Below are 22590 nucleotides of genomic sequence, written 5' to 3' on the forward strand. Positions count from 1 at the left end.
GATATTGCTTCGTTTCACATGATAATCTCCAGAGTGTGCGCGCGTTTGTCCTCGGGGTTCTCCCCACACATAAGGATTTCTGATCGCGATCGGGGCAGCTCCGACGTTCTTCCGAGCACACCTCACACCAAGGGCATATCTAATCAAATAATCTGTAGAACCATCATGATAATTGGGACATGGCTAGGATTGTCGGAAGGGGGCAAATCGGCCCAAAATCTGCCCGATTATCTTTTGGTGTGTACCCAGCATAATGTTTGCTATCAACATGGCACACCAAGAAACCACAGGTAGAGCACCTACTGAATTAATGCTGGGCAGATTGCTTCACGGACCACTGGAGAGGTTAATTCGCCTTTTTCACACGCAACCGGAAACTACGCCATGTCGGGTAAACGGATTTCCGCCAGAGCTGAAACAACGGTGTTTTCATACAGAGTGAACATGGAGCGTTAATTCACAACTTCTCTCTCGACACTTCCACGACTCAGATTTGAGGATTTTGACAGAATTGTTGGACTGCATTCAACAGTTAAAGAAGCGAGGCTGAGCAAGGGCTATAAATTCTTCGTTGAGGAATTTAATTCACAATTATCAAGGTAAGTTGACAATTATCTGGCTCTAGCACTTGCAACATTATAAATGCTAATCGCTAACCACTTTTATGTGTTCAGTCTCCAATGTTGTTGATCGCAAGGTGGTAATAAGAGCTAGGTGTTTTCGGTCTATGAGGAAAAATGAGGAGCCCCACACTCTTGAGGTTATATGTAATTCCTGTTGGCTTGTATGAGTTAATCAGATCATTCTGATATCAAGTTACTGCGGTTGCAGAATTTATTTCCCTTTATTTTAGTTTCACCTGTCTTAAGGTTTTCTATGTTGGTTTTTAGTTATGTCTTTTTTATTGCTTCTGCGGTTGCAGACTACAGCTGTATTTCTTGCTTTTGCTGCTGTTTGCAGCTTTCAATTAACAGCTCTTAAAGGAATAGTTCACTTCAAAAGGAAAATTCTGTCATCATATACTCACCCTCAAGTTGTTTCAAACCTGTATGAATTTCTTTCTTCTGCTGAACACAAAGGAAGATATTTTGAAGAATGTCAGTAACCAAACAGTTTACTGGTCCCATTGACTTTCATAGTATTTTTTTTTCCTACTATGGAAGTCAATGGGATTTAAGGCATAATTGAAATATCTTTCTCAGGGTAAATGATATCAAGACAGGAGTCTTAGTGGGTGTTGACAAATATGTCAACAAATACTAGGAGGACAACTTAAAGTTTTTCGGTATGTATTTACAATTTTGAAGTTAACTATCCCTTTAATGTAGCTCACAGCATAAAATTACAATTCATTAGTTAAACTATTGTCTTCTCAAACAGGTGTCATTGGAGACAGAAGTGGTTGTTTGTATTTCTGCCTATATGTGCCGCAGTGCAGCTGGTAAAGGGTCTGACAGCTGGTAAACCATCTGACAGCACTTGTGTATCAGACGGCCCACTATGTGCAGCTGAATTTACAGTCTGTCCCACCACCACTGGCCTGCAGGTTTTGGTACTAAACTGAATCAGATCCATCCCCGACCTTTGCTGGCACACATACTAGACGGCATGTCAAAAATAGAGTTGGTCCTCAAAGTTTGGTCCTGTACCTCGTGGTAGTCCACTTTCATACCAATGCCCCCCTATAGCTGCAGATGTTCCTGTTGTTAATTTCCCCCCACTACCTGTGCTTGGCTATCAGTTTGGCTGTAATTTTAAATACTGTATGTGCCCACACACCATCAATCACTTCATCTGGAGTCTATAAAGGTTACCCATTGTTCCGCTTGTCAGATTGAAGAGGCCACAAGACTACAGTCAAAATGTACTGCTTGGGGACAAATGCGGCAATCAAGGGTTACTGCAAGCAGGTTCCGGGAGGTTTGTAATGTAGTTGGGGATTCAGCTGGTCAGTCATTAGCGGTAAGAATCATCAAGGGCACGAGGCAGACAAGTGCTATGAAACGTGGCCTCAAACTTGAGCCAGATATTTTGAGAAAATATTCTGAGACAGCCAGTGTTAGTGTCCTACCATGTGGTTTTATTATCAACCCAGAAGCACCACATCTAGGAGCCAGTCCAGATGGAAGAGTGCATGATCCATCTGAAACCTTCCAATTTGGACTAGTGGAGCTAAAAAGCACATCTGCTGATAACATTGCCCAGGTTCCATTTATGAAACTACAAAGAGGACAAGCCAATCTCAAAGAGACCCACAAGTACTACTGGCAGGTTCAAGGTCAGCCTGCAGTGACTGGTCTACAGTGGTGTGACTTTGAGACTGACACAAAATCAGATTTTAAAATACAACGGATCTGGCGAGATGATGCCTTTATAACATCAACGAAGGACAAGCTAGACATGTACTATTATAATGTTTACATGGCTGTGTATCTTTCAGTGGTATAAATGGACAGTTTCTGTTCATATAGTACATGACCTTTTGGATTCATTCTTATGCTTGTATATACAGTATACCCACATTTATGTACATAATTGTGAATGCATGCTTATATTTTGAATTTGATCTTGTGTAATATATATGATTATATGTATGCATACACATTCACTAATTGTATATGTGTTCATGGTGTGTGAAATAACAATGAACAGCAGAACTGAGTTGATATTTGTTTTTTTAATAAGATTTCATAAAAAGGCATTTTGTTGTCAACTATTTCAATGTGTCTGTCAAACTACTTTCAGAAAACTTAGTATAAATGATGAGAATACATTTGACAAAATGTTACAATACAAAGTAAAAAAGTAAAAACAGGATATTTAATGATGTGTAAAGTGTTACCAGATGAACTAATCAGGAACTATACTGGTTACTTACTAGGGAACTAATCAGTTAACCAGTACTTACTGGTGAACACCCAACTCAGCCTTATTAGGGGACTACTGGTTAGTTACCAGGGAAAACAAGGAGGAACTAATCAGGAACTACTGGTTACTTACTAGGGAACTAATCAGGAACTACTGGGTAGTTAACCAGTACTTGCTGGTGAACGCCCAACTCAGCCTTATTAGGGGACTACTGGTTAGTTACCAGGGAAAACAATAAGTGTTACCCACTTTTCCTATATTGTGAAAAATCTTCCTCCCTCCAACCATAAGATAAATTTACTGTTGTATTTGACTGATGAATCTATCATATATATTTTACAGAAAAACAAGGGGAGGTTGCGTTGCAGCTGCTCCTGGTGTTGCTGCCAAACGGGGTATACAAGGTCGGCAGAAAACTGTGCCGCCCCAGCCACCTTGAGCTCAGAAGGGCTTTTATTGATGTTCAGCCTGTAAGTTACAATGATTTTTACCTGAATTTATTTTTCTTCCTTATTATGAAACTAAATAAAATCATGACAACTCTGGTGATATTGCTGTTGCTGTTACAGGTACCCTACCTGTTCAAACAACTTCCTTTTGTTTTGTTTTTCTTACAGGTTGGAACTAACCTGGCGGAATACCTGACAAAGACACCCACAGAGTACCCCTTTGTACTCATGTTCGGGGGACGGACATCAGTGCTCCCAGGCCTTTGTTGCCATCAATGACAACATTGGACAATGAAAACATCCAACAACGTCATCTTTGTTGTCATCACAACTTCTGGAGGGCATAGTCCCCGTAGAGTTGTCTTTGTGCCTTTCAGATCTGATTTCCAAGGGATATTTTAATCTAGAAACACTGAATCAGGCTATCAGGTCCTTTACATACACCTTTACTGACAAAATTGATCAGCCACAGCCTATTACAAAAGGCTTCTCCACAAAAGGCACAATCGGGGGAAATGCGCATGAGAACTGGTGCCTAATTAGTCTCCTTCCATTTCTTGTTGGTCAGTATGTTCCTCCGGGGGAAAAGGCATGGGAAGTTCTCATGCTTGTCAAAGACATTGTGGAGTTAGTAGTTGCCCCCAGGTTTACTGAAGAGACACGCTACTTCCCGGAGTGCAAGTTAGCAGAACACATATAACTGCTGAAGTCTACATTCCCAGAGTTAAGATTACGACCAAAACACCACTACATTGAACATTACCCTCAACTTATTAAGGCATTTGGTCCACTGTGTGATGTCTGGACTATGCGCTTTGAGGGCAAGCACAAATTTTTCAAAAAGGTTATCCATGACACTCAGAACTACAGGAATGTAGCCCTTACACTTGCTGTAAATCACCAGAAAGCAGTCAGCTATTATTTGGACTCAAGCTCATTTTTCAAACCTTCAGTCGAGATGGAGAAGGTCACTACAGTCTCGGTATCATCTTTTCCTGATAATGTCCAGATGGTACTCTGTCAGAAAATCCACAAGCCAGCAGCAGTTCTTGTAGCATCATCCATATGTCTAGATGGAGTTACATACAAGGCAGATATGGTAGTCTCTGCTGGATCCTGCTCAGGCCTCCCTGAGTTTAGGCAGATCACACAGATTGTTGCAGTTCATACAGAAATCATGTTTGTGTGCAGAGTAATGAGTGCATGGTACCATGAGCACCTTAGATCGTATGAAGTTTGCTACTCTGATGTAACCCCGCCCCTGTGTGTGGTTCCACTGTCAGATCTTAACGATGTTTTCCCCCTTTCAGCATACAGAATAGGTGGGAAACTAATGGTGACTCTCAAACGTTATATTCTGTGCTGAACAGTCTCTCTTTCTCCCCAGATGGCGGTGCAACATAGAATGCTTGTGAGAGTTATCTTCACTGAAGCAGACATAAGGAAGGTGGAACTGACGACAAAGCCTGATACAGTTGACCTTTTAATTGCCTCCCTTAAAGATATTCTTCAAATAAACTATGACTTCAGCTTACAGTTTAAAGATCCCAACTTCGACAACGAACTGTGCAATCTAACAGAGATATCAGAGCTGACTGAGCGACCTACCCTTAAAATCATTCCAGTGCTTTCTCTTGTGGAGGTGCCCGTCCCACGGTCAACATCAAGTGAAGAACTAAGCGTCACACCCAGCCAGGCAGACACGGACATCCTCTCCAACTTCTCGGAGGAAAGGCAACGTCAGTGGCCAGAGGTATTTGATATGTATATACCGAAATTCTCTGTCGATGTGGAATATAGACTGCGTAAAGCAAACCTGCTCCATCTCAAGGATGGAACACACCTCATTCCGTCAAAGGAGCTCAAACATGACATCCTCGAGAGGCTGGCCGAGACCATATATGCCTTGAAAGCATATCCAACAAATGCAGAATTTGAAGCTGTTGCCTCAGCACTGGTGCGAGCACACCCATGTCTCAAAGAACAAGGATCAGTGTACGGCTGGAGCGGTTGGAAAAACAGCTTGAAATTCAAGATGGGGAATTACCGAACAAAAATGCGTCAGCGGGGTCACCGTGATGTCACCGTGAACGGCGGTAAACATGGAAAGCACTCTCCTTGTGGAGACCCACCTAACAAGAGAATCAAGAAGCCAAAGAGAGGAGAAGTCAATTACTTACCAGATTATCCAGATGGACAGGATGACTCCAGCCTTGAAGATGCTCGACAGCTCATGGTGGATGAAATGAAAAAGAAAACCCCAGATGGAGCCCTCATCAAGCAGAAGATGGATCTGACATTCGCTCTTCGAAGGAATGAAGTTGTGAAGGACAAGCCTGCCATCACCCAGATATGTCAACGTTGGCCAGCTCTCTTTACTGAACACAAGGTAGGCCTATAGATTTGTCTCATATGCTGTATTCTACGGAGCCCCTCTGGTGACAGCACCAACGTTCGTAGTACTCATCAAAATTGTATTAAAGGGTAATACATGCAGACTTGGTTGTTGCATAAAAATATCACATCATGGTGTCAACTCATTTGAACATGAACATGTTTTGTTTTTACATGTTTCAGGTGTGTCTGGAGTTCAGCAGGGTGGTTGGTAAGAGCCTGAGACAGGATTTCTACGAGGCCCTTGACCATCACTGTCACGGCTTCCAGTCCCGCTGTCTCTAATAGTAACCGGCAACGAACGCCCTCGCCTGAATACTAATATCTCCAGTACTACAAATCCCATTATGCATCACTCGCACTGATTGCCTGTCACCTGTGTCTAATGATTACCTGCCACCTGTGTCTAATGATTGCCTGTCTGTTACCTATATCAACCATGCCCACGGCTCACTCTGTGCGAAGTATTGTTTCACAGTTGTGTTGCATGTCCGAGCCCTTCCCTGAAAGCTTACCTGACTCTACCCCTTGCAATCCTAGATCTTCGTGTCTGTCAGCAGCCTGCCTATTGACCCTCTGCCTGTCCCTGGACTTCGTTGGTTTGCTGCCCGCCTCTCGATCCCCTGCCTGGCTTACTTCACGTTTCTGCACGCCCCACTACACTGGTTAAAGCTGTCCTGTCTTCTGTTGAGCGACTTTAATAAACGTTGTTGCAAATGGATCTGACTCCGACTTCTGATTCACAACAGAATACTTCGCCTGAAGTAGATCCAGCAACGGTGACTGCACTATCTGCCGCTGTCTCTGCTCAAGGCTCCCAGCTCGCTACTCACCATCATCAGCTTAACCGATTGACTTCTTTAACCGAGGAATTGATACAAGCGGTTCGAAATCTTCAAACTCCAGTCCCTGATCCGACACCTCCCGCTCCTGCACCGGCGCCAGTAGTGCAATCTTCCGCGAGCGCGAGTCCCCGCCTCGCGCTTCCAGAGAAGTACGATGGAGATCCAAGTAAATCTAAAGGTTTTGTTCTCCAGTGTTCCATATATCTCTCTCATCAACCCGCGCTTCACTCCACCGATGCCAGTAAAATCGCCTTTGTGTGCTCCCTGATAACTGGTCGCGCGCTGGATTGGTTCACGGCGGTTTGGCGAACGGACGGCTCAGCTTTCCCTACGTTTGATGATTTTCTTCAGCGCTTCCAAACTGTTTTTGAACATTCCAAGGAGGGTAAGGGAGCGGAAGATCGTCTTCTGGAACTCACACAAGGGCGCTCCACCGCTGCAGATATGCTCTCGAGTTTCGCACCCTTGCCGCTCAGACCAATTGGACTGACAACGCGCTGAAGGTGATCTATAGGCGTGGCTTAACCCATGAATTGCAAGCGGAACTGGCCTGCCGCGACGAGGGAAGAAATTTCGACCAGTTCGCTCATCTGTCCATTCAAATAGACAATTTGATCCGTTCACGTCGTCCAAGCAGTCGCTCCACATGTCCTGCGCGCTACCTCTATACTCCACGAGCCTCGGGTTCCCCTCCAGCTGACATCAGTGAACCTATGCAGGTAAACACTTCTCGGTTGACCCAGGGGGAGAAGGAGCGACGTAAAGCACAGAACTTGTGTCTCTACTGTGGCGGGACGGGGCACTTTCGTCTTGAATGCCCATTACGACCCACTCCTAAGGACGTCAAACTGGTGAGTCTGTCTGTTGATTCCCTTAACCCCCAGTCCTGTGTCTCTGTACCCATCGCATTCCGCATCAATGGCCGAGTGCTTCCCACACCAGCTCTTATTGATTCCGGAGCCGCTGGGAATTTCATGTCCCGAGAGTATGCCTTGCATCACAGGATTGCTCTAATTCCCTGTTCCTCTCTCCTTTCAGTCGAAGCTATCGACGGGCGGCCACTAGGCTCTGGCCGAATTTCCCACGTCACACAAGAGCTTCACATGCGAACAGGAGTCCTTCACTGGGAAACCATCCAATTTTTTGTACTTCATGCACCGCGCACACCTGTCATCTTGGGATTACCCTGGCTCCGCAAACACGACCCACACATCCAATGGGCTACTGGTCAAATCGTCTGCTGGGGTAAGAACTGTCTCACTACCTGTTTAACCTCTGTCACTCCTTCCCCCGTTCAGAGCAGTAACGAACCTCGAGAGAGCACCGAGTTGAGCTGTCTGCCTCCCATGTATCATGATCTGACGGAAGCCTTCAGCAAGACCAAAGCATCCAAGTTGCCCCCTCATCGGGCATCCGATTGTGCCATCGACCTTTTGCCTGGCTCCACACCCTCCAGGGGTCAAGTTTTCCCGCTCTCTCAGCCCGAGACCGAGGCCATGCAAGAATACATCGAAGCAGAACTCGCTAAAGGGTTTATTCGACCATCCACGTCTCCCCTGTCGGCCGGGTTTTTCTTTGTGCAGAAGAAAGACGGCGGTCTCCGACCTTGTATTGATTATAGAGCCCTCAACGACTGCACCGTCAAGTTTCGCTACCCGTTGCCTCTAGCACCATCAGCCCTGGAACTCCTTCGCAAGGCCAAGTTCTTCACTAAACTGGACTTACGGTGCGCTTACAATCTGATCCGCATCCGCGAGGGGGATGAGTGGAAGACCGCCTTTTCCACTTGCACTGGGCACTATGAGTATCTGGTCATGCCTTTCGGTCTCTCAAACAGCCCAGCCATTTTCAAGTCCTTCATTAATGATGTGTTTCGAGACATGCTCCACCGGTTCGTCATTGTCTACATTGACGATATTCTGATATATTCTGACAACCGCAAAGACCACATCCAACACGTCCGGGCAGTTCTCCAGAGGCTCATTCAACACCAACTCTATGCAAAAATGGAGAAATGTGATTTCCACCAGACCTTCGTAACATTCTTGGGCTATGTCATCAGTCCAGAAGGTGTGGCAATGGACAAGAGTAAAGTCAAGGCGGTGCTGGATTGGCCTCAACCCGTCTCTGTGAAGGAACTGCAACGCTTCCTGGGGTTTGCAAACTTCTACCGCCGCTTCATTAAGGATTTCAGCACAGTGGCTGGGCCTCTCACCTCTCTCGTACGTAAGAACGTGTCACAGATTCCCTGGAATGAGAGTGCCATTCTCGCCTTTAATCACCTAAAACAACGGTTCGCCACAGCGCCCATCCTGCACCATCCTAACCCCGAGCTGCCTTTCATAGTGGAAGTGGATGCCTCTAACACGGGATTGGGCGCCATCCTCTCACAACGACAGGGTTCTCCACCCAAGTTGTATCCGTGCGCCTACTACTCCAAGAAACTCACCTCGGCGGAACGGAATTACGATGTAGGAGATCGGGAATTACTGGCAATGAAAGCTGCATTTGAAGAGTGGCGGCACTGGCTTGAGGGAGCTTCCCATTCTTTCACTGTGCTCACGGACCACAGGAACTTAGAGTACCTCCGGACGGCAAAGAGATTGAATCCCCGTCAAGCCAGGTGGTCTCTATTCTTCTCTCGGTTTCAATTCACGGTTACTTACCGACCCGGCTCCAAGAACACTAAGGCTGATTCCCTCTCCCGACAGTTCGACTCTAATGTGACCTCACAGTCTCCGGAAACAGTCCTGAACCCTGACCTCGTCCTCGGCCCCATCCTGTGGGATATTGAAACAGAGCTTGACCAGGCCAATGCCAATGTGGAAGTTCCTCCAGAGTGTCCTCACAATAAAGTCAATGTCCCCGAAGCCCTCCGGGAAAAGGTCCTGGAACATGTGCATTCACTCCCCAGCTCAGGACATGCGGGCATCACAGCAACCATTCAACTCCTTCAGAATCGCTACTGGTGGTCCACGTTGGTCAATGATACCATCAAGTTCGTGCAGCAGTGTCAGAACTGCAACACACAGAAATCATCTCGACTACTGCCCGCCGGTCTTCTCCATCCTCTACCGATCCCGCAACGTCCCTGGTCACATATAGCTATAGATTTCATCACTGACTTACCCCCCTCTAATGGTCACACCACCATTCTCACAGTGATAGACCGCTTTTCTAAAGCCTGCCGCCTCATCCCACTCCACAAACTACCCACGGCGTTACAGACAGCAGAACACCTCTGTAATCTGGTCTTCAGATTTTACGGGCTGCCTGAGGACATAGTGTCGGACAGGGGCCCTCAGTTCACCTCTCGTGTCTGGGCGGCATTATTTCAGATGCTTCAGGTCAACGTGAGCCTCACATCCGGGTATCATCCCCAAGCCAACGGCCAAGTCGAACGCCTCAATCAGGAGATTACCCGGTTCCTCCGGTCCTACTGTCACCTGCACCAAAAGGATTGGAGTCGATATCTAATGTGGGCAGAGTATGCCCAAAACTCTATCCGCAAGCACTCCATTGGTATGACTCCCTTCCAGTGTGTTCTCGGTTTTCAGCCACCTCTGTTTCCTTGGTCCGGTGAGCCCACAAATGTCCCTTCTGTGGATGACTGGTTAAAACACAGTGAGGAAACCTGGAACCTGGCTCACCACCACCTCCAACGAGCCCTAAACCGCAACAAGAAGCAGGCCGACTGCCACCGCCGTCCTAACCCAGAGTACCAACCGGGCCAATGGGTATGGCTTTCGTCTCGGGACCTTCGTCTCAAACTCCCATGTAAAAAACTCAGTCCTAGGTTTGTGGGTCCTTTTAAAATCATCCGCCAGATCACTCCGGTGTCCTTTCGTCTCGCTCTACCTAATCATCTTCGCATCTCTCCCACATTCCATGCCTCGCTGCTCAAACCGGCCACGCCCCCCACCGAGGAGGAAGAAAGGGAGTCCACAGACCTTCCTCCGCAGTCCATCCTGGTGGAGGGTGAAGAAGCCTACCGTGTCCACCAACTGCTAGATTCCAGACGTCGGGGCGGTCATCTCCAGTATCTAGTCGACTGGGAAGGCTTCGGTCCAGAGGAACGGTCATGGGTCAACGCCAATGATATTCTGGACCCCTCACTCACTCATGAGTTCCATCTTAACCACCCAAACAAGCCTGCTCCCCGACCGCGTGGTAGACCCCGTCGACGCCAGCATCCTCGCGCCGGGAGTCGCTCGCAGGGGGGGGGCTCTGTCACGGCTTCCAGTCCCGCTGTCTCTAATAGTAACCGGCAACGAACGCCCTCGCCTGAATACTAATGTCTCCAGTACTACAAATCCCATTATGCATCACTCGCACTGATTGCCTGTCACCTGTGTCTAATGATTACCTGCCACCTGTGTCTAATGATTGCCTGTCTGTTACCTATATCAACCATGCCCACGGCTCACTCTGTGCGAAGTATTGTTTCACAGTTGTGTTGCATGTCCGAGCCCTTCCCTGAAAGCTTACCTGACTCTACCCCTTGCAATCCTAGATCTTCGTGTCTGTCAGCAGCCTGCCTATTGACCCTCTGCCTGTCCCTGGACTTCGTTGGTTTGCTGCCCGCCTCTCGATCCCCTGCCTGGCTTACTTCACGTTTCTGCACGCCCCACTACACTGGTTAAAGCTGTCCTGTCTTCTGTTGAGCGACTTTAATAAACGTTGTTGCAAATGGATCTGACTCCGACTTCTGATTCACAACAATCACAGTCCCAGGCTCATGGAAATATTCAAGGCAAAGAGGGGCCTCACAGGGCAGGTCTTGGCTGACCTGATGCGACAAACAAAGGTTAGTTGATTTTCAACTCTATATATTTACGTCTTAGAAAACAGTCTGATACTTGATTGAGGTTGAAAGAACAGACATATGTAGTTATGATTATGCGCATGCGCGTGCGATCTGTGTTTGTGTTTGGAGCTCCGTCGAATTGATTCATTAATCGCTGATTTTCTTCTTTACCACTCATTTATAAACAAGCACTTTCTATTTTTATATCATGTGAACTTATCCTCGACACTATTCCTTATAAAAAACAATCGGATTGCTTTGATATCGCTACTTAGATCCAACTTTCCGAATCTCGGCTACTAGCCTTTAGCCCGCTAGCATTTCACGCGTGGCCTCGCGCCTATCGACCCTCTCATTTTACACCCGTTTGACTGAAAGGATACGTGTTATATCCATCATTTCAGTCCTAAATTAGTAGTGATATTGGTAGTATCACTACTAATTTACTGTTCATCTGTTATAATGGCGAACATATCGGATGTGTGTCTAACGTTACCTCTGAGTGCAGGTGAGGACACATTCGAGCTGGTTTCGGTACGATTGGAGCTGGAGTCGGTGGAGAAACAGATCCGCGTTCTGCTGGTGAAGCAAGCCGAGCTGCGAGATCGGCGATCAACGCTCGAAACATCACGCGCCGATGCTCACAAGTCAGTGGTTAGTAACTTTTTGACTCCGACTTCGTCTACTCCGTGCGTTTCTCTGCCCAGGAGGACGCGATCATCTCTGCCTTCATTCACTCCGGCACCGAGGCAACACCACGGACCCTGGGTGATCCCACAGCGGAAGACACGAGCCAGGACCAGACCAAGGACTTCCCCCCCCCTCCCGGTCTTCGAGATCTCCACCCGGAACCGCTTCTCCCCTCTTCGCGAGCCGGAACGTGACGCCGCCGTGATCATCGGCACTTCCATGGTCCGTCATGTCCGTGCTACCTCAGGTAAGCGTAAGGTGCGCACTCACTGTTTTCCTGGTGCTCGTGTTCTTGATGTCGCCGCACAGATTCCCGAGATCCTGAACGGTGACGAGCGCGTCGGAGCTGTGGTCCTACACGCCGGGACGAACGACATCAGGCTGCGGCAGACGGAGGTTCTGAAGAAGGACTACAGAAGCCTGATCGAGACGGTTCGCAGCACATCGCCTGAAGCAACTATCATCGTGTCTGGACCGCTTCCCACGTACCGACTAGGACAAGAAAGGTTCAGTAGATTATTTGCTCTAAATGAATGGTTAATGTCATGGTGTAATGAACAGAAACTGCTCTTTGTAAATAATTGGAATCTGTTCTGGGAGCGACCTAGGCTCTACCGTGCTGATGGCCTGCACCCCAGCAGAATCGGAGCGGCTGTTCTGTCCGACAACATCTCCAAGACGTTACACACCATATGACTAGTAAGTCAAAGTCCAAATCACAGTCTTTGCTGTCCCAACTTAATTGATATAAGTAGTGTAGAACATTATATAGAAACTGTGTCTATTCCTCGCTTAGTGAGGCCAAACAATAAATCTAGTGTAGGATCTAGCAAAAATCTTATTGTAATTAAACCAGAAAATCTAAATATCAGTGAACAAAAACAATTTCTAAAGCTAGGTCTTCTAAACATTAGATCGCTCACACCTAAGGCGGTTATTGTAAATGAAATGGTCACAGATAATAGTTTCGATGTACTTTGCCTTACTGAAACCTGGCTTAAACCAAATGATTATTTCGGTCTAAATGAGTCCACTCCACCAGGATACTGTTATAAGCATGAGCCCCGTCTGATCGGTCGTGGCGGCGGGGTTGCAACAATCTATAGAGATATTCTTAATGTTACTCAGAAAACAGGTCACAGGTTTAATTCGTTTGAAGTACTTGTGCTAAATGTTACGCTCTTAGATGCAAGAAACAAATCCATATTATCTCTAGCCTTGGCTACTGTATATAGACCTCCAGGGCCCTATGCTGATTTCCTAAAAGAGTTTGCATACTTTCTCTCAGATCTATTGGTCAATGTCGATAAAGCAATAATTGTTGGAGACTTTAACATACACGTAGATAATACAAATGATGCGTTAGGGACTGCGTTTACAGATTTATTAAACTCCTTTGGGGTCACGCAAAACGTCAGCGGTCCCACTCATCGTCTAAATCATACACTAGATTTAATTATATCATATGGAACCAATCCAACTGATATAAATATTATACCGCAAAGTGATGATCTCACTGATCATTACATGGTAACTTGTATAATACGTACTGCTGAAATTTGTCACGTTGCGCAACGTTATCGACCAGGCAGAACAATCCTTCCAACCACTATAGATAGATTCTCAAATAGCTTACCTGATCTATCTCAGCTGCGCAGTGCACCCAAACAAACAGATGAACTAGAGGAAATGACTAGCAGTTTGAGCACCATGTTCTCTAGTACACTAGATATTGTTGCACCAATTAGATTAAAAAAGGTAAGAGAGAAAACTAAAGCACCATGGTACAACAGTGCTACGCATGCAATCAAGAGAGAAACTCGTAACTTAGAGCGTAAATGGAAACAAACTAATTTAGAGGTCTTTAGAATCGCGTGGAAAGACAGTATGTCACGTTATAAAAAGGCTCTAAAAGCAGCAAGGGCTGAGCATCTCCGCAAACTAATAGAAAATAACCAAAATAATCCAAGGTTTTTATTCAACACCGTGGCTAGACTAACAAATAAACAAACATCACCAGAGCAAAATATTCCATTACAATATAGTAGTAATGATTTTATGAATTACTTCAATGAGAAAATAGAAAGCATCCGAAACACAATTGTAAATATACAATCCTCTATGATGTCTTATGATTCAGCCTCAATTATGGCCCCTCTAGAACAACTACACCGATTTACAACTATAGGACAGGAAGAGCTAAATAAACTTATCATTGCATCGAAACCAACAACATGTTTATTAGATCCAATACCCACTAAACTACTGAAAGAAGTGTTACCTGTAGTCGAAGAGCCTCTTCTTAATATTATTAACTCGTCTTTATTTTTAGGTCATGTTCCAAAAATATTCAAGCTGGCAGTAATAAAACCTCTCATTAAGAAACCGCAATTAGATCCAAATAACTTAGCAAATTACAGACCCATCTCAAATCTTCCATTTATGTCTAAAATACTAGAAAAAATTGTGTCCGCTCAATTGTGCTCTTTCTTACAAGAAAATGATATCTATGAAAAATTCCAGTCGGGATTCAGACCGCATCATAGCACAGAAACTGCGCTAGTTAAAATTACAAATGATTTACTTTTAGCTTCTGACCAAGGCTGTATCTCAATACTAGTTCTACTCGATCTAAGCGCTGCGTTCGACACTATCGATCATAAAATACTCCTGGATCGACTACAAAACTACACTGGTGTTCAGGGACAGGCATTAAGCTGGTTTAGATCTTACTTATCAGACCGTTACCATTTTGTCTGTCTAAATGGGGAAAAATCAAAGATAACGTCAGTAGACTATGGAGTGCCGCAAGGATCGGTGTTAGGCCCTCTGCTATTCTCAATATATATGCTGCCACTTGGTAATATTATAAGAAAACATGGAATTAATTTCCACTGTTATGCTGATGACACTCAATTATATATCTCATCACGACCAGATGAAAACACTAACTTATCTAAATTGACAGAGTGTCTAAATGATATAAAATGCTGGATGACGTGTAATTTCCTGCTATTAAATTCAGATAAAACGGAGGTACTACTTATTGGTCCAAAAAACTACCCACAAAATCCCTTACAATACAACTTTAATTTAGAAGGATGTCCTGTTACTTTATCCACTACAGTAAAAGACCTGGGTGTTATACTAGACCGCAACTTGACTTTCGAAAATCATATTTCATATATTACAAGAACAGCCTTTTTCCACCTTAGAAACATTGCTAAGCTACGCAACATGCTATCTGTTTCTGATGCAGAAAAGTTAGTTCATGCTTTCATGACCTCGAGACTAGATTACTGTAATGCTTTATTAGCTGGCTGTCCTACATCCTCAATTAACAAGCTACAGTTAGTGCAAAATGCAGCTGCTAGAGTTCTTACTAGATCAAGAAAATATGATCATATAACACCTATTTTATCATCTCTACACTGGTTACCTATTAAGTTACGTATCAATTACAAAGTATTCCTACTGACCTATAAAGCCCTAAATGGTTTAGCTCCTGTGTATTTAACAGACCTTCTATCGCCATACAATCCATCGCGCTCTTTAAGATCACTAAATTCGAGGCTTCTGGTCATTCCTAGGATATCTAAGTCCACTAAAGGAGGGAGGGCGTTCTCGCATTTAGCTCCTAAACTCTGGAATAGCCTTCCTGATATTGTACGAGCCTCAGACTCGCTGTCCCAGTTTAAAACTAGATTAAAGACGCATCTCTTTAACCAAGCATTCACTTAATGCTTAACCTTTGATACTGCTGAATCGGTTCGAATGCATTAACATTATGAACATCAGCTATGCTAATTATTTCCCATCTGCCTTTCTGCTGTTATCTCGGGACACTAGTCCCGAGGTAAATAGCGTTCGTCAGCTCCAGTTTGTATCCAGCCTCTCACGGAGACTTCAGATGCCCCAACGCCTGTGAAGAGACGACTCGACGCCTGTGAAGAGACGACTCAAAGCCGGCGATATGTTATGCCATAAATTAATACTTGATTAACTAACTGTATTTTTCTATGTACATTTCCGAAATGCAATTTCTGTAAAGCTGCTTTGAGACAATGTGTATTGTGAAAAGCGCTATACAAATAAATTTGAATTGAATTGAATTTGAATGTAAATAAATGTACTGGTAATGTGAGCTATCCTGTTTTTCGCTTTCTTCTCTTTAAAGGAACATGCCCACTTATTGGCACTTTGTCTTATTCACCGTATCCCCAGGAGTTAGATAAGTCCATACATACCCTTCTCATGTCCGTGCGTGTTGTTACGCTGTCTGATGGCTCCAGCGTAGCAGCCCATCACAGAACATGCAGGTGACTGGTTCCAACAATCCTACTGCTCTGAATTGTGACAGAAGTGACAAAATAACGCCAACATGTTCCTATTTACATGTTGTGATTCGTATAGTCACAGCGTGTACAAAAAACTAACGTAATATGAGACATAACCATCTTCTTAACGTAAACAAACCGGGAACTATATTCTCAGAAAGGCTTGCTGCAAAGCAAATCACTCCGCCCAAGTAGCAGAGCTTCGCCTTCTGAGAATATAGTTTCCAGTTAGAAGATGGCTGTGTCTCATGTTACGTTGTTTTTTGTTCACGCTGTGACTATACAAATCACAACATGTAAATAGGAACATGTTGGCGTTATTTTGTCACTTTTGTCACAATTCAGAGCAGTAGGATTGTTGGAACCAGTCAACTGCATGTTCTGTGATGGGCTGCTACGCTGGAGCCATCAGACAGCGTTACAACACGCACGGACATGAGATGGGTATGTATGGACTTATCTTACTCTGGGGGATACGGTGAATAAGACAAAGTGCCAATAAGTCGGCGTGTTCCTTTAACTTTGAGTAGCATATGTGTAATGGAGTTGAACTGGCTAAACTAACTCCTCAGAGTAATTACTTGCCACACATTACATTAGTTTGCCAGGTTTTGCTAGTTGATCTGTAAATAATGTATGCAAATAAGTACCTGTATACATAATGTCAAGGCCACTGTGTGTGAGGTAACAGGTGGGGTCCAGTACGTAAATGGCTGTGCTGTGTATTATTGATTGTGTGTGTGCACATAGTGTTCAGGGTAACATATGGACCCTATTTTAAGTGAGTGATGTCCTCTCTGCTCCCTCAATCCACCAGGCTTCGGATGTGACAGAAGTCAGATGCCTTGTCCTCAGGGGGCTTCCTGTCATTCTTGGCCATGATCCATCCACCTTCTTCAAGGCCTGCTTTGTAAACAACTTTCATTTCTCTACCTCCCTTTACCTCCCCTTCCTTGCTCCCCCTGTCCTCTACCTCCCCTCCTCTCTCCCTACCATACATATTATTTTAAGGTGTGCCTATGTTAATAGTTTCTTTTTTGTTGTTGTTGTTGTTTTAAAAAAAAAAAAAACTTCTCTGGAGGAGGCATACTCCAAAATTGTGACCTGTGTTCACTAGGGGTGGAACGGTACGGTCACGTAAGTCACGGTTCGGTTCATACCTCGGTTCAGACATCACAGTTCGGTTCTGTACAATGGAGGGAAAAGCAAAACAAAAATGCAGAAGGCAATATATTTTGTGTGTGCATGTGTCAGGCTGTCTCTCCCCTGAACTAGCTGCAACAGCCTTACTTTACAGTGTGTAAAGTAAGATGTAAACAGTAAACAATAAGTACCCAACTTCATCTCTAGACTCCATCTGCATCTTGTAAACAAAAGACAATCAGCTATAAAAGTGAAAATACAGCATCTCTTATTTATGAAAGTGCAAATTACATGGAATAATAACAAAGTTTTATTTATTTTTATACCGTGTAAATTCATGTCCCGAACCGAGACACCCGTGCCGTTATGGTCCAATACGAATACATGTACTGTTCCACCCCTACTGTTCACCCCAGATCATTTGTAGATGCTTCTTGCACCTGTCCTGAGTGATTTTCTGTAGCTGTCGCTGCACTGGGCAGTGGGTGGACACTGGATAGGGCAGACATTTGGGCTGTGTACCTATAGAGGGTGTTTGTAGAACTATGTTGTCATGTTGATGTGATCATGCCCTGTTCCTTTTTTCAGGACGTTGATGATGAGGAAGTTTCATACAATGATGTGCCAGTGGGGATACTCTGCCGTGAACAGGAAAACATCACTCCACACATGCAGTCCCTTCACCACACTGCATCCTCAGTGGGAATCATTTTGGAGGGGAACATTGTGATGGATGTTGAGAGCCTGCCCCAGGCCATGTACATTGTCTTCGGACTTACCTATGCACTGCATCTCAACTACCCAAAGTACATGAAGAACACTTTAGATTTTTTTCAACAGGTACTTCTGAACTTAGGTAAGACAGATCTGAAACCTAAACTTCAAACACTCAAGAATCAGCTTGCAATGTAAGATCCAGCATCTCCTCTTCCCAAGTCGTCAAATGTGCGTTTTTTTACTTTTATTAATTGGCAGTAAAAGTAAAGTAAAGTGAAGATAGAGAGGGTATGGAGAGAAGGACAGGCTAAAAAAATGTTACATGGGGGATAGAGAAAGCATGGGGGGTCGTGAGGAGTGGAGATAGAGGGAGGAGGAGGGGAGAGTATGGGCTCTAGATGGATATCTATTGTCAGTCTCGCACATGCAAGGTTTTTGTTTTTCCATGGACACATTTGTTTTTTGTAAATGTTAAGCTGCCAGTTTTCAGCAGGGCTGAGTTTTACCTTGCCAGTTTGTCAACCAAATGTAAAAGAGTAAATGTTAAAGGGATAGTTCACCCAAAAATGTAAATTCTGTCAGTAATTACTCTCCCTCATGTTGTTCAACCCCGTAAGACCTTCGTTCATCTTCGGAACACAAATTAACATATTTTTGATTAAATCTGAGAGCTGGATCACTCCTCCATAGGCTTTTAAGGGATTGACACTTGTTCCCCAAAAAGTTATTAAAGAAATCGTTAAAATAGTCCAAGTGACTACAGTGGCTCAATCTTAAGTTTATCAAGCGACTAGAATACTTTTTGTGTGCAAAAACAAACAAAAATAACGATTTTATTTCAACTATTTATTTCAGATCACTCCGGTGTCCTTTCGTCTCGCTCTACCTAATCATCTTCGCATCTCTCCCACATTCCATGCCTCGCTGCTCAAACCGGCCATGCCCCCCACCGAGGAGGAAGAAAGGGAGTCCACAGACCTTCCTCCGCAGTCCATCCTGGTGGAGGGTGAAGAAGCCTACCGTGTCCACCAACTGCTAGATTCCAGACGTCGGGGCGGTCATCTCCAGTATCTAGTCGACTGGGAAGGCTTCGGTCCAGAGGAACGGTCATGGGTCAACGCCAATGATATTCTGGACCCCTCACTCACTCATGAGTTCCATCTTAACCACCCAAACAAGCCTGCTCCCCGACCGCGTGGTAGACCCCGTCGACGCCAGCATCCTCGCGCCGGGAGTCGCTCGCAGGGGGGGGGCTCTGTCACGGCTTCCAGTCCCGCTGTCTCTAATAGTAACCGGCAACGAACGCCCTCGCCTGAATACTAATATCTCCAGTACTACAAATCCCATTATGCATCACTCGCACTGATTGCCTGTCACCTGTGTCTAATGATTACCTGCCACCTGTGTCTAATGATTGCCTGTCTGTTACCTATATCAACCATGCCCACGGCTCACTCTGTGCGAAGTATTGTTTCACAGTTGTGTTGCATGTCCGAGCCCTTCCCTGAAAGCTTACCTGACTCTACCCCTTGCAATCCTAGATCTTCGTGTCTGTCAGCAGCCTGCCTATTGACCCTCTGCCTGTCCCTGGACTTCGTTGGTTTGCTGCCCGCCTCTCGATCCCCTGCCTGGCTTACTTCACGTTTCTGCACGCCCCACTACACTGGTTAAAGCTGTCCTGTCTTCTGTTGAGCGACTTTAATAAACGTTGTTGCAAATGGATCTGACTCCGACTTCTGATTCACAACAATCACAGTCCCAGGCTCATGGAAATATTCAAGGCAAAGAGGGGCCTCACAGGGCAGGTCTTGGCTGACCTGATGCGACAAACAAAGGTTAGTTGATTTTCAACTCTATATATTTACGTCTTAGAAAACAGTCTGATATTTGATTGAGGTTGAAAGAACAGACATATGTAAATAAATGTACTGGTAATGTGAGCTATCCTGTTTTTCGCTTTCTTCTCTTTAAAGGAACATGCCCACTTATTGGCACTTTGCTTATTCACCGTATCCCCAGGAGTTAGATAAGTCCATACATACCCTTCTCATGTCCGTGCGTGTTGTTACGCTGTCTGATGGCTCCAGCGTAGCAGCCCATCACAGAACATGCAGGTGACTGGTTCCAACAATCCTACTGCTCTGAATTGTGACAGAAGTGACAAAATAACGCCAACATGTTCCTATTTACATGTTGTGATTCGTATAGTCACAGCGTGTACAAAAAACTAACGTAATATGAGACATAACCATCTTCTTAACGTAAACAAACCGGGAACTATATTCTCAGAAAGGCTTGCTGCAAAGCAAATCACTCCGCCCAAGTAGCAGAGCTTCGCCTTCTGAGAATATAGTTTCCAGTTAGAAGATGGCTGTGTCTCATGTTACGTTGTTTTTTGTTCACGCTGTGACTATACAAATCACAACATGTAAATAGGAACATGTTGGCGTTATTTTGTCACTTTTGTCACAATTCAGAGCAGTAGGATTGTTGGAACCAGTCAACTGCATGTTCTGTGATGGGCTGCTACGCTGGAGCCATCAGACAGCGTTACAACACGCACGGACATGAGATGGGTATGTATGGACTTATCTTACTCTGGGGGATACGGTGAATAAGACAAAGTGCCAATAAGTCGGCGTGTTCCTTTAACTTTGAGTAGCATATGTGTAATGGAGTTGAACTGGCTAAACTAACTCCTCAGAGTAATTACTTGCCACACATTACATTAGTTTGCCAGGTTTTGCTAGTTGATCTGTAAATAATGTATGCAAATAAGTACCTGTATACATAATGTCAAGGCCACTGTGTGTGAGGTAACAGGTGGGGTCCAGTACGTAAATGGCTGTGCTGTGTATTATTGATTGTGTGTGTGCACATAGTGTTCAGGGTAACATATGGACCCTATTTTAAGTGAGTGATGTCCTCTCTGCTCCCTCAATCCACCAGGCTTCGGATGTGACAGAAGTCAGATGCCTTGTCCTCAGGGGGCTTCCTGTCATTCTTGGCCATGATCCATCCACCTTCTTCAAGGCCTGCTTTGTAAACAACTTTCATTTCTCTACCTCCCTTTACCTCCCCTTCCTTGCTCCCCCTGTCCTCTACCTCCCCTCCTCTCTCCCTACCATACATATTATTTTAAGGTGTGCCTATGTTAATAGTTTCTTTTTTGTTGTTGTTGTTGTTTTAAAAAAAAAAAAAACTTCTCTGGAGGAGGCATACTCCAAAATTGTGACCTGTGTTCACTAGGGGTGGAACGGTACGGTCACGTAAGTCACGGTTCGGTTCATACCTCGGTTCAGACATCACAGTTCGGTTCTGTACAATGGAGGGAAAAGCAAAACAAAAATGCAGAAGGCAATATATTTTGTGTGTGCATGTGTCAGGCTGTCTCTCCCCTGAACTAGCTGCAACAGCCTTACTTTACAGTGTGTAAAGTAAGATGTAAACAGTAAACAATAAGTACCCAACTTCATCTCTAGACTCCATCTGCATCTTGTAAACAAAAGACAATCAGCTATAAAAGTGAAAATACAGCATCTCTTATTTATGAAAGTGCAAATTACATGGAATAATAACAAAGTTTTATTTATTTTTATACCGTGTAAATTCATGTCCCGAACCGAGACACCCGTGCCGTTATGGTCCAATACGAATACATGTACCGTTCCACCCCTACTGTTCACCCCAGATCATTTGTAGATGCTTCTTGCACCTGTCCTGAGTGATTTTCTGTAGCTGTCGCTGCACTGGGCAGTGGGTGGACACTGGATAGGGCAGACATTTGGGCTGTGTACCTATAGAGGGTGTTTGTAGAACTATGTTGATGTGATCATGCCCTGTTCCTTTTTTCAGGACGTTGATGATGAGGAAGTTTCATACAATGATGTGCCAGTGGGGATACTCTGCCGTGAACAGGAAAACATCACTCCACACATGCAGTCCCTTCACCACACTGCATCCTCAGTGGGAATCATTTTGGAGGGGAACATTGTGATGGATGTTGAGAGCCTGCCCCAGGCCATGTACATTGTCTTCGGACTTACCTATGCACTGCATCTCAACTACCCAAAGTACATGAAGAACACTTTAGATTTTTTTCAACAGGTACTTCTGAACTTAGGTAAGACAGATCTGAAACCTAAACTTCAAACACTCAAGAATCAGCTTGCAATGTAAGATCCAGCATCTCCTCTTCCCAAGTCGTCAAATGTGCGTTTTTTTACTTTTATTAATTGGCAGTAAAAGTAAAGTAAAGTGAAGATAGAGAGGGTATGGAGAGAAGGACAGGCAATAAAAATGTTACATGGGGGATAGAGAAAGCATGGGGGGTCGTGAGG

At 44.8% G+C, this 22590-nt stretch overlaps 2 protein-coding genes across 3 annotated transcripts; both read left to right on the forward strand.

Annotated features, from left to right (window-relative positions):
- The first annotated feature begins 11280 nt into the window (after positions 1–11280).
- LOC143749472 (uncharacterized) lies at positions 11281–22563 on the forward strand. 2 transcript variants are annotated; one of them, XM_077241960.1, is made up of 4 exons: positions 11281–11363; positions 17208–17300; positions 18122–18523; positions 22493–22563. In XM_077241960.1, the coding sequence occupies exons 1-3, from the start codon at positions 11295–11297 to the stop codon at positions 18443–18445; spliced, it is 486 nt and encodes a 161-aa protein (XP_077098075.1). In that variant the 5' UTR covers positions 11281–11294; the 3' UTR covers positions 18446–18523; positions 22493–22563. The 2 variants fall into 2 exon arrangements, 1 of the variants encoding a protein (XP_077098075.1); XR_013206990.1 differs by lacking the exons at positions 11281–11363; positions 18122–18523; positions 22493–22563 and adding an exon at positions 16748–16834 and having other exon boundaries at positions 17208–17421.
- Positions 11602–16166, forward strand: LOC143749471 (uncharacterized). Its single transcript, XM_077241959.1, has 2 exons — positions 11602–12752; positions 15903–16166. The coding sequence occupies exon 1, from the start codon at positions 11826–11828 to the stop codon at positions 12747–12749; it is 924 nt and encodes a 307-aa protein (XP_077098074.1). The 5' UTR covers positions 11602–11825; the 3' UTR covers positions 12750–12752; positions 15903–16166.
- Positions 22564–22590: the final 27 nt, after the last annotated feature.

This window comes from Siphateles boraxobius, unplaced genomic scaffold (genome assembly GCF_051911475.1).
Source record: "Siphateles boraxobius isolate OS27281-9 unplaced genomic scaffold, OSU_SipBor_1 25, whole genome shotgun sequence".
Classification (NCBI taxonomy): domain Eukaryota; kingdom Metazoa; phylum Chordata; class Actinopteri; order Cypriniformes; family Leuciscidae; genus Siphateles; species Siphateles boraxobius.